This window comes from Bactrocera tryoni, chromosome 1 (genome assembly GCF_016617805.1).
Source record: "Bactrocera tryoni isolate S06 chromosome 1, CSIRO_BtryS06_freeze2, whole genome shotgun sequence".
NCBI classification, from domain to species: domain Eukaryota; kingdom Metazoa; phylum Arthropoda; class Insecta; order Diptera; family Tephritidae; genus Bactrocera; species Bactrocera tryoni.
Genome location: NC_052499.1, coordinates 15086850 through 15100413, shown reverse-complemented (window position 1 = coordinate 15100413; position 13564 = coordinate 15086850). Strand labels below are relative to the sequence as shown.

The window sequence follows — 13564 nt, the reverse complement described above, 5'->3', positions numbered from 1 at the left end:
ATGCAATATTGTTTATGCCTGGCCCTGCAATAAATTATCTCGACCGTTCACTTTGATTGATGGTAATTTTATACTCGTTTGCAGAATAATGGACTTTGCATGTAATGGATTTTGGCAATAAGTTAAGTCGCAGTAGTTGATTCATGTTTCGTTAGTCGAAAAATGGCGTCACTCTGTACTTTTTCATTGTAGAACTGCACCCAGTCGCTTGATATTCGGTATCGAGCTTTTTGATATTAGTCTGAAACTGGGTACAGGTACTGTGGAACAGTATTATGCTCTGCATTACTTCTTAGCAATTCATGTTTTATCCAGCTTCTGTCGCAGTACTACGGAATGTCGAGCTGAGTCCATTTTGCCACGTATCTTCTATTCAGGGAGTTGTGTTGCTAAATTTTGAATAAATGATGAGGTTGAAAGTTCATCTATGTATATAGATGTCTATGAATTAATTAATATACGAACGGGGCTATAAATTTTAAGATATCGCTCTGGTACACGTCCTTTTCTCCTCAAGAAGCTACACATTTTTCGAAACCGCCTTTATCGGACGAATATAACATATGTACATACATATGTATCTGCCATACAAACTCAACAATCAAAATCAAATCGTTGTACGGACAACTTTTTTATTGGACAAGATATTTTGATATCGAAATTTGAAGTGGGTAATTGGCCAAGATACAATCTACTATCGGTCATATAGCTGCATTACAAATTTCCCGTTCACCGATCAAAATCTTCTTTTTTTTTGTAAAGGATAGAACTTTTTCTTGTTTTTTACAATAAATTTGTTAAATTTATAGTGAGTATATGAAAAAAATTAATGAAACTATTTTGGTGTAATTTGGATGATATACCAAATTTTCTAACAGTTTGCCTTGCTTAATGGCAACTCTTCTACTAACCTTATTTATTCTACACCAACGCAACACTCACTAATAACACTAACCTATTTCTGTTATGCAGTTTTCTGCTGCAACCTTCATTCATTTAATCACTCGACACAGCGACAACATCATATGTGTGTATGTATGTATGTATTTGTGTGAAAATCTATGGCTTATGCGCTCTCTATTGAGATTTTTTTGCTATGGGGATTCAGGTTGAATTAAGTTTTTTAGCATATAATTATAGTTGCGCTTCTGCACACACTTAATAAACATATCCTTCGTTGAAGACATCTTCTTAGATTACAAATTATTTAAATATTAATAAACTGTCGAAAATAAATATTTGCATATACTATTGCTGTGAGTAGTAAGTACCAGCCATCAATACTGGAATGTTTGATTTTTATTTCTATTTTCGCTTTGATTAGTTTTTCGCATAGTTTCGTTAATTTGCCGCACAAACAAAAATTGTGCTCTGCTGCCAATAGAGTTATCGCCACACTTGCCTCCATCTGCATTTTTGATATACATATATTATTTATCTTAATCTTGTTAAAGCTAAACGTGCCAGCTTACGTGCGTCTTTATTGTCCGCCTCCTCCTTACACACTTTCGCATATTTTGGTGTAAGTTTCTCCAACATACTTACATATTTCACAGCCAATTTGTGTACTCAATGAGCTGTGGCGCAAAGAAGTTGAGGAAAGCCAAAGTATGCCGTTAAGACATTTGTGAATTGTTTTTGTAAATACTTTTAACTTTTCGCCTGAGTAGATGCATATTTTAACTGCTTTGCTCATTCACCATCTTTCACCATTTAATATATTTATTAGTTCTTAATTATTTATACATGAGTAATAGAAATTTCTCTTGTTCACTGACATTCTCCTAATTAGTGAGCGTAGAGGTGGTGTCATTAAAAGCACTAAGTAGCTGGGGGTGTAGCCACCTAGTTGAGGAGTATGAGGCGTTTCATTACACTTACAGTCTCCTTTTTTAAATATATAATATAATATATATATGTAAATGTGTAAGTGTAACGAATGTATATATATACATATGTACATATATATTATTTGTTTTTGTTTTGCATTTTTGCGCTCAAAATCTTAATCTCGTTTTCTACAGCACACACTGTTGTTGTTATTGTTGTTATTTACCTTCGGCTATTCGTTTCCTCAGCCGGTCGGCCGTTTGACTAGTCGTTAGCTGGGTCGTTGCATCCAACCTGCCAAGCAGCCAGCCACCCGTCATCCAACATATCCTATACATTTGTTCGTTCACTGCGTTTGCGGGTCGCTCTGGCTCGTTCGTGCCCATTACGACGTGGGTCAAATAATAGTCACAGTTCCGTGTTCGCCTTTCGTTGGAAGAGTTTTTAGTATGCAATTTTCAGTGCACCATTAAAAAGTTGTAAAATAATTAAAAAATTTAATTGCAACGAAGAAAACTTATGCAATAAAATAGAGAAAAGACAATTTTGTGGCGATAATAGCTACATATAATATAAAAAGTTGGCGGCCAAAAGGTGAGCAGGAGAAATGCATTGTGTGATAGTTTCACTTGTGTTCATTGTCGCCGAAAATGAAACTTTTTGTTTACTCTTCTCTTTGTTTTATTGAAGTGTGGAAAAGTGTAACTCTTGCTCGTCGAATAATTAACGCGAACATAGTGCTGGGACTAATGAAAAAATAAACTATATAAACAAAATAAATTGCATAAAGTAGTAATAGGCACATTAAGGTGGCCAAATAACATTTTGCCGTGCGTGTGTGTGTGTGTGAAAATATATGCTTATCTATAATACGAATTTTTGGCTTAAAGCTACTATTAAAGTTTAAACTTGAACTAAAGGAAAAAAATTATACTTAAATTTCAGAAAAATGTACTAATAACTTTACGAAAACTATAAGGCGCAGCACGCTGAGTTTCTCTGTCTATATATTGTTAACTGAATGGACTTTCGGAATAAAAAATAAAAATAATTTAGTTATTTTAATAGTAAAAGTTTGTTTTTTACTGAAATATTATTTTCTATTTTCTTTTTTAAATTTTTTAGTATTTCGGAATTAATATTTTTATACTCTTGCAACATGTTGCTATAGAGTATAATAGTTTTTTCACCTAAGGGTTGTACGTGTCACCTAAAATTACGCGAGATAGATATAGAGTATATGTATAAATGTTCAAGATGAAGAGACGAGTTGAAATGTCTGTCCATCCATCCGTCCGTGCAAGCCGTAACTTGAGTAAAAATAGAGATATCTTGATGATCTGCTTGGGATCGCAGTAGCAAGGGGCATTTTTTAGCTGAAAATACATATCTCGAGACCCACTTGACCAATTTCAACCAAATCGCTACACGATATGTGTATATGAATGTAAGTTAAATCGGATTAAAACCACGCCAACTTTCCATATAACACAATTTTAAATTCTACTTGATTGTTTCACTTTCATGGGTACAAATACGGAATCAATTAATATAACGCGATAAAACTTTGCACGAATAATGCCTTTGCAGTATGCCACCTTATGGCCAAAAATTGTTCAAATTCAACGAAAACGGTTCAAACCCGTGTATACACAATATATGTATGTGGACCCCACAACTTATATTTGACTTTTTACCGAAAATATCGGGAAATGTATGGCATATACAATTGAAATTTATAGAGAATCCTTTACTGATAGTACTATATCTGCGTGCTACAAATGGGCTGAATCGGGTTAATACTTCTCTTAGCCTAATATAAAGATTTTCGAACTTCCTGGTGACTTTATACCGCATATATCGGCCAATATGTGAGTTATATTAATAAAATGGAGAAAACGTGTTTTACTAATAACGGTGCATTTTTGTGCTTAGAATGAATAAAGTCGGGTGAAAACTCGCCCTAGACCCCTTACGTATCTGAAGGTACTTCCCTGTATTTAATCCTTGCAAGTTGCAAGAGTATGCAATGATCGGTTATACCCGAACTTAGCTCTTTCTTTTTATACTCTCGCAACAATGTTGCTAAGGAGAGTATTATAGTTTTGTTCACATAACGGTTGTTTGTAAGTCCTAAAACTAAAAGAGTCAGATATAGGGTTATATATACCAAAGTGATCAGGGTGACGAGTAGAGTCGAGATCCGGATGTCTGCCTGTCCGTCCGTCCGTCTGTCCTTCCGTCCGTCCGTGCAAGCTGTAACTTGAGTAAAAATTGAGATATCATGATGAAACTTGGTACACGTGTTCTTTGGCTCCATAAGAAGGTTAAGTTCGAAGATGGGCAAAATCGGCCAACTGCCACGCCCACAAAATGGCGGAAACCGAAAACCTATAAAGTGTCATAACTAAGCCATAAATAAAGATATTAAAGTGAAATTTGGCACAAAGGATCGCATTAGGGAGGGGCATATTTGGTCGCAATGTTTTTGGAAAAGTGGGCGTGGCCCCGCCCCCTTCTAAGTTTTTTGTACATATCTCGGAAACTACTATAGCTATATCAACCAAACTCTATAGAGTCGTTTTCTTCAGGCATTTCCATATACAGTTCAAAAATGGAAGAAATCGGATAATAACCACGCCCACCTCCCATACAAAGGTTATGTTGAAAATCACTAAAAGTGCGTTAACCGACTAACAAAAAACGTCAGAAACACTAAATTTTACAGAAGAAATGGCAGAAGGAAGCTGCACCCAGGCTTTTTTTTTTTAATTGAAAATGGGCGTGGCCTCGCCCACTTATGGACCAAAACCCGTATCTCAGGAACTACTACACCGATTTCAATGAAATTCGGTATATAGTATTTTCTTAACACCCTGATGACATGTACGAAATATGGGTGAAATCGGTTCACAACCATGCCTTCTTCCAATATAACGCTATTTTGAATTCCATCTGATGCCTTCTCTGTATAATACGAGTATAAACATTAGGAACCAATGATGATAGCGGAATAAAACTTTACAAAAATACGGTATTTGAAAAATATTTAAACGACGGATAATGAAATTTCGATTATCACTTTACCATGCGAGAGTATAAAATGTTCGGTGACACCCGAACTTAGTTCTTCCTTACTTGTTAAGATATCGGTTTGAAATTTTGCAAACGTCATTTTCTCTACAAGAAGCTGCTCATTTGTCAGAACTGCCGATATCGGACCACTATAACATATAACGGCCATACAGACTGAACGATAGGAATCAAGTTCTCGTATGGAAAGCTTTCACATTTGACAATGTATGTTCACAAAAGTTGGCACAGGTTATTTTTTAGGGCAACAATGTAATCCGAAAAAATTGTTCAGATCGGCTTACTATAGCATATAGCTGCCATACAAACTGAACGATCGGAAAAAAGTTCTTGTATGGAAAACTTTTGCATTTGAAAATATATATTCACGAAATTTGGTATAGATTATTTTGTAAGGCAACAATGTAATCTCCGAAGAAATTGTTCACATCGGCTTACTATAGCATATAGCTGCCATACAAACCGAACGATCGGAATCGAGGGCGTGTATGGAAAACTTTCGAATTTGACGTGGTATCTTCACGAAATTTGACATGGATTACTGCTTAAGGTAATAATATAATCTCCGAAAAAATTGTTCGGATTACTATACCATATAGCTTCCATATAAACTGAACATATAGTTACTAAAAGAAATGCCCCTCTGAAGGGTATATTAGCTTCGGTGCAACCGAAGTTAACGTTTTTTCTTGTTATATATTAAATAGCTCTTAGACATCGAGGTCTAAGGCGATATTTTCTTTGCAAAATAAAAGAAATTTTCTTGATGTATTTTAATATCAAAATATAAACAATTATTAATTTAAAATACCATATAGAAACATAAGACTAGGTAAATACTGGGGTATCGGGCAATGCGATATAAAGCACAGAGAAACAAACGGGACATCGATTTTTTCATATTTCAATAGGCTATACCTTTAAAAATCCAAAAATTAAACTAACTTATCTCAAATAGCAATTTTTTTTGATTTCATCTATGTAAAAGGCTGAAATCACTGCTGCAGTGTTGGTCACTGTTTTAGTGACCTCAGAGATTTCGCAAAATTTTTACTTTTTTCTTCAAAAATTTTATTGTGTGTTCTTATAATATGTAGTACAAATATACCTATGAAATTTAAAAACAATTGTGAAATTTTTTTTAATTCCCAAAAATCGTCCTTTTTTAATGTTGTCAGACTAGATTCATTTTATCATTATTTATCATATTGTATTTTAATCACTAAAGTTCAACCTTTTTTGCGGCCAGGTGTTCATGCAATATCGAATGTATGCTGGTGGGAGAAATGCATAGGCATGCCTCTATCTAAAGGTATGTTACATGACGGTCCTGCATTATCAGTTCACGTACGGCATCGATGTTTTCTGGCACAACGGCTGTTTTTGGACGACCTTCACGGAATTCGTCTTTGAGCGAGCGTCGGCCACGATTGAATTCGTTGTACCAGTTTTTCACAGTGCTATAGAATGGTGCTTCATAGCCATACAAAGATTTTAGTTTATCGATGCACTCTTGTCGTGATATAATCCACGTCGAAAGTTGTGAAAAATGATCGCACGAAAATGTTCACGAGTCAATTCCATTTTTTGGCCGAGATGAATTTTTTAATTCCCTGTAAATAAAACAATTCACGATTAAATGACAAAACGTACTGAGTGATGTTATGGTAAAAAATGTCAAACTTTCCAATGGAAATGTCAGATTGCACCTAGCAACACTTAGTGTTGCCCTAGGCCAGAATATATATAGCAACCCTCGTAGTATGTACTACATAGTTGTTGTCTTTTAAAATTTTTTTAACAATATACAACTTTTTAAAGTCAAACTTTTTTAGTCATAACACAATTTTTTCAAAAATATTGGCCAAAAAGTGTTCCATTGAAACTTTTTGAGTTCACAATTTCTTACTTTTTTACCTTTCGCACTATTCTGTGCTTACTTTCTGATAATTGGAGCGTATCTTCATTTGTCGTTGTTGTGGTTTTGCAAAGCGAGCACAATTTGCCACTCGCTGTCATCAAAAGTTGAGAAACTGCAGCTCAGAGATGCACTTCAATCTCATTTTTCGGCATTCACACTTAGCTAACCATACATACATATGTACATATATATATGTATGTATATATGGACTTAAGATTCTTTTATCTGTGCCTATGAACTCAAGTACTATTGTCATATTCTACTTTTAGTTAAAAAGTAAAAACAATAAAATGAACCAAAAAAAGGAGAAGAAAATCAATAGAAACTGATGCCTACAAGCATTTTCAATTTCAACGCCCAATCAAACCCATCCTTCTTCTTACACATATAGTATGTTTATGGCACGCAATGAATATAGTTTTATTGTTGTTTTTATTTTTTGCAACCAAATAATACTTATATCTTTTGTGTGCATCAATTTTTTTCCACAAACTTTCGTTCAATTGTGTTTGCCATTAAATTGTGTCAAAAGTAATTTTCAAGGATTGTCGCATCTCTGGGACGTTGCCGTTGCTGTTGACGTGTCGCATCGCCTGATTAGGGTAGTTCCAGCCCACGCATTTCGTCCCGCCTAGTTATTGGCCGACACTCAATTACTCATAGTTTGTTGTTTTTTTTTGTATTATTATTGAATAATTTATTTATGTGACAAAAAGGCATTGTTTGCGCATGGTGTTGGTTGGCGGAGGGAGTGCCGTTCAAATAGGCGCCTAAAATGTATCCACATGGTGCTATAAAAATTATAGCAAAGTGTCTAGCATGCTAATAATACCTCTTACTGTTATTTTGCCCCAAAGCTATTGTTTCATGTTATTACTTAATGAAAAGGATATTTTTGTATTTATTTATTTTTTTGTTTGAGGTTATGATTAATAAATAATTTTTGAAACAAAACTTTTTAAATTACTTTCATTAGCACTATCTAAATATATGAAATTCTACTTTTTTACTTATAGGTCGAAGCTGGTGATATTATTTTAAAAGTAAATGGCACTGATGTTCATCGATATACAACGAAAGAAGGTGAGTCTGTGTAAGGTGACATTTCCTATAAATAATTTTAATATACATATAATTTGAATAGAGTATATTAAATTTGCTATAATGTTTTTAAACCCATAAGGAAACGTTGGAAACCGTATGAAGTATATAAATACTTAAATGTTCAACGCGACGAGCTCATCTGTCTGTCTGTATATACGCCAAGTAGTCCTCAGTTTTTGAGATATCGTTCTGAAATTTTGCTCACATTCTTTTCTCCTCAAGAAGCTGCTCATTTGTCGGAAAACCAGATATCAGACCACTATATTATATAACTATCATATAAACTAAACGATCGCCATCAAGTTATTGTATCGAAAACTTTTTTAGTTGACAAAATATCTTTACGAAATTTGGAATGGATGATTGTTCAAGATATCGGAATATATTGTTCATATCGGAGGACTATATGCTATATGTACAAACTGATTGATTTTTCAATTAAATTTTTTTTTACATAAATGTATTCTTATATCTTTTTAAAATTTCATTTGAAAACTTATTTTTTTTGAAGCATTTTAAATTTAAATTCGATAATATTGTAAAGTTTAAATATATTTCTTATGTAAATAATATAATAAAATTAACCTTATTTATATTTTCTCATAGTTCTCAAGTGCTTAAGGCTATCCGATGATTCGGTCACGTTAGAGCTGCGTCGTGGTAAGTGTACATTTGTCAATTTTCCTCGCCTGCATTCAAAAATTTTATAAGTACATACAAATTTTAAAATCGCAGATCCCAAACTAAAAGCGCGACTCAAAGAGCAACTGGCCAATACGAAAAATCCCCATTACGAAGACATCGAACCATCTCCGCATATTTATGATTACAAAGCAACGAGCTGTCGATCTCCCACAACTCACCACCGCTCGTTGTCACTGCAAGACTCTTACGAACCGCCACACAACAGCAATTCCAATTCATCGTCTTCGCCTGCGATACGCTACGCCAAATCGCCCACTCACTTGCCACACCGTCAGGGTTCGCTGCCGACGCCTGCGTTGACCAGCCAACAACAACAACCACAGGGCAATCACAGTCGCAGTTCTTCCGCTTCATCAGCACAGCTACAATTTGGTGATATAAATACTACTGCAGCGAGTGGTGGTGCGGGCGGCGCCACCTGTACATCGCCCACATCTCGTCCATCACGTATTCCAACGGCACTGAAAGCGCCACAAAAGCCACCCGTACAACATTCGCCACAGCATAAGCGACCGCGACCATCACAAATTCCAACAAAGGCTGGCCCGGCAGCCACCAACGGTAACACGCCAATAATTGCACCGACAGCCCCAGTGACCGGTGGTTGTGTGAGTGGTGGTGGTGCCCATTTACAGCATTCAAATAGTTATAGCGGCGGCAGCACACGTTTCACTCAGCAGCAGCAGCAACAGGCGGCCGTGCAGCAGAAGGAGCGTGACGCTGAGCCAAACTCGGCGCCGCCGCAGCCAGCGAAGGCGCCACGCTTTGAGGCATACATGATGACTGGTGAACTGATACTGAATCTGTCGAGGACATCTCAAAGTAGTAACCTACTGCCAGGGCACGCAAAAAAAGTGTGTAGCTAAAGTTGAAATATCTTTCTTTTAACGGGTTTTTAATTTGCGCTCAACCTAATTTCCTTACAGATCGACAGTTTGCGTGACTCACCACAACGTGCGGTCGTGGCTGCGCGCGCTAACGGCGCTTTGGCGCCTCGTGCTTCTGGTGAATCTTCGCCCACATCCTCATCATCGGTGGACTCGCCCACTCACACGGCCAGTTCGGAGTCAGCTCACCACCACAAAGATCGTGGCAAGCGAAGACACCAACAACCTCATCATCATTTGCTGCAGCAACAGTTGGATAGTATTAATAACAGCTACAACAACAGTAACAGTGGTGGTGGCGGTGGCGCGGGCGGTGTGGGCGTAGTTAACAGCGATCCACGCAAAGACGATACACTGTTACTGTGCGAAGAATTAGAGCGTGACGACGAAGAGGCAGGTGGTGACAATAATCGCAGACAACGATATCAGCAACATCAACACTATTCAACACGACGACACCAATACAGTCATTATCAACAGCGCAGCAGTTACGATCATGATGAGGTCGTTGACATGGAGGAAAACGAGGAGGATCAAACGCACTATGACATCACCAATATAGAAACGTACAATAGCGGTGGTCTTGGCGCGGGCGATGTGTGTGGCGATGATGACGCCAGCGATCGTCAATGCCTGGTAACGAACTATGGCGACGATGAGGACGACGATGTCGAAGGTGAGGATTTTGATGCCGAAGATGAAGACGGCTGTGGTGCCGAACATGAAGACGAAGACTATTCATCAAATTCACTGACATCGGCATCGGCGAAACAACGTTTGCGCGCACTTAAGCAAAAAGCTGCCGCTGCACATTACAAACATGCACAAAGTGTGGTGCGCGCCAGAGGTGGCATCGGCGATGCAGTCGATTGTGCGAACCAACATTACGCCGGTGGCTATCACCATCATCATCATCATCAGCAAAAACGGCAACAGCAACGCGGTTCAGGTGGCTCGAGTTCTTCATCGGCGACGGTGAAGAGCGACGGCTTAACTGGCATAAACACCTCACCCGATGAAACTTCATTCTCCGTGCCCACCTCACCGATTTCGCTGTCTACGCCATTAATTGACAAGGACACGGCGAATTCAGTCCCCACCAGCCCAGAACCAACAAGTCTGGGTGCAGTAGGTGGTGGAGTTGTTGTCCACGATGTTGTGGTGCGGCGACACAATGGTGTCGTACGTACATGTGATTCCGCTGGATTCCGTACCAGTAAGTCTGAGGATCACCTGCAGCAGGTGCAGCGTGAAGGCATGGCTGCAGTGATACCGATCGATATTGATGAGGATGTGAATAGTTCGCTGAATACGCTGCTCGATACGAGGCATGACTCGGAAGATTCGCAGGTAAGTTGTGTGCGTGGCGTAAATTATAATGAAAAATATGCTATAAGTGTGTGGAAAATATTAATGGCGCGGAGTAAATTGGGCGTTTATAATTATAGGAAGGCGAAACGAATCAATTTAACTTTTTACTTATACAAATAGGCATAGTGCATATACGAAAGTGTCGAAATTTATCAAATGTGTTTTATAACTTGCCAAAAAATCAGAAACATGTATACCATTTAAGTGGATATTTCTCAACAATATGAAAAAAAAAATACTGAAAAATAAATTTGTGTAAATAAGTTATTTATCGAGTTAAATTTTATATATATATATATATATACATATTTAATATTAAAATACGATCTAGTTTCTAAGCGTATTTTTCATATGAAGTTTTTTAATTTTAATCTGGAATTTATTATTTTTAATAGTACTTAGAAAGTTTTTCTTATCTGAATGCTTGTTGGTAAACCAAAAACGTCTGTTAGCGAAATTATGTCATTATTCTCACTGTTGTGCGTATTGCATAGGTTTGTTCAAGTCATTGCTTGTAAAATTATTATTATTATTTTTTATTTTATTGGTAGTTTGTTATCACATTCGAGCAACTCCTACAAATTTTGTGATTTTGTGCAAAGAAAACCCACCAAAAGTTTTTCATTTGTAGTATTTTATTCATTCGGAAATTTCATTATTATTAATACTCTGTTTATAAGTAATCGTTGCGTTAATTTTTTTTAATTTTTCATAACAACTACAATAACAGTTAAAATTTTACAACTTAAAATTCTTGCTGTTGAAGTGTTAAACTGCTGTTAAAACTCTTGTTCTAATACTTTTAGTACTACTACTAATATTTCTACACTTTGTCTATGCCACTCTCTAACATTGTTATGTCTTTTTTATTTCTTTTCCTCTTTTCCACTATCTACTAAATATAATTGCCTTTATTTTAATAAAAAATAATGCCCTTATGCAAACAAAAAACAAAAATAATTTAAAAAAATACACACATACATAAAACAAAACCACTTGTGTTCTACAAACTCCTAACGGTTACAATTTTAATTCATTACCCCTCTACCTTGCGTGTTTTGTACGTCAATTCATACGTTGTGGTGTCGGTATTATGTTTTCTTTTGTTGTTGTTTTTTGCGTATGTATCTTCTAGCCATCTACTACTACTATAACTCTAATGAAACACCCAAACAAAGCAACAATGAAAACAGCAACCAGACGTGTTTCCACATTTTCTCCATTCACCACTTCTTCGTCATCTGTTTCTGCCTCCGCAACATCCACATCGTCATCAACATCATCATCATCGTCGACGGCATTAAAAACAGCTATATTAAATGCGGCAGCAGCTGCAGCAACCGCATCAGCGACTGCTTCTTCATCGCCCTCATCCTCGCCAACACTCTTACCATCCTCACCAGAGTCGACGCTAATCAGTCAACGTGATATCTTTAATAGGCGACGGCGCAAAGTGCGTATGAGCGTCCCACGAATTGTTTTGGATGTGTCAGCAGCGGCAGTAACTCCAACAATGGAAGAAAGTGGCTGCCACAATAATAACAATAACAACAATAATAATTGTAATAATTTCAATACTAGTACACCAACAACAAATGATATTGCCACTAATAACTTGAATACGATCAGTACTAATATGACAGCTCGTGATGCTAATGGAGCAACAACACTAACAACTACTAATACTACAGTTACAAAAACTGCATGCACTATGACAATAATAAAAACGGCTATAACAACAATAACCACAAACAATTCAACAGCTGAATATGCTAATAAAAAGGTGGAGCGTGTTGCATACATACATACAAATGTAGTTTTAGTGCAAAATAGCTAAAGTTCAATTAATTACTATAGGTGTAGTGGCAGTTGCTTAAGACTTGCTTAACAAAACCATGCTACAATATTTCAAATATCGTTGCTCACCTAACAAATTGCCGCATTCTATAGTTATATTTGTTGTTATTTGTTCTTAAGCGCATGAATTTAATTTTATTGAAATATTTGAGTGTTTATATAGTATGTATATGTAGAGCGTTATATGTATGTGTAGTACTAGTATTGATAAGTTAATAAATTTGTTTCCTTTGCCGAAATTTAGCGATTTTATGTTGCCCTTTTTATTTTCGCCGTTATAGTAAAAAAAAAATATGTTTGACAGAACAGTTTTTCATTTATTTTTATATTTGTATGTCACATTAAAATACTGGCAAAATTGTTGTATGCAATTGAAGATAGAAATCTATTAATTTCTTCGAAGCAAAAAAAACAGGATATAGGATTTTTTAAAGAACTTAATTTCTTCTGATAATGTTCAAATAAAATCTGACCATACTTTTTAAACGAACGACAGTAAAAAGCTTAAAAGACACATTAGTTCGCTATGATTTCTGCCTAAATTGTTGGGTATGAAATTATTTAATTGTTTCAGCTTCTCATACACTTTTTATATCGTGAAATTAAGATTTTAAACAATAGTTAAGTCGACAGATGGTAAACAATTTTTCTCAAATGTTGTAGTTATCCCAGTGGGATATAATTAAAAAAATCAAATATTTGGATTTTTATAAATTAACATTTTTTAAAAAAGTTACAAAAAACTCAGCAGAGCATTCCAATAATAATATAATGATTCCAGAAATATTTTTCAACG

General features: G+C 36.1%; 1 protein-coding gene across 5 annotated transcripts in view; it reads left to right on the top strand.

Moving 5' to 3' along the window:
• The window catches only part of LOC120782587 (PH and SEC7 domain-containing protein), a 60568-nt gene that overhangs the window by 35526 nt on the left and 11478 nt on the right, over positions 1 to 13564 (top strand). For 4 of the 5 annotated variants that reach the window (XM_040114935.1, XM_040114938.1, XM_040114937.1 and 1 more), the window contains exons 2-5: positions 7861 to 7927; positions 8555 to 8608; positions 8684 to 9507; positions 9580 to 10890. In XM_040114935.1, the coding sequence (XP_039970869.1) occupies positions 7861 to 7927; positions 8555 to 8608; positions 8684 to 9507; positions 9580 to 10890 (2256 nt within the window). Of the gene's footprint in view, positions 1 to 7860; positions 7928 to 8554; positions 8609 to 8683; positions 9508 to 9579; positions 10891 to 12046; positions 12695 to 13564 lie in introns of all 5 variants that reach the window. The other variant, XM_040114939.1, reaches the window with a different exon arrangement.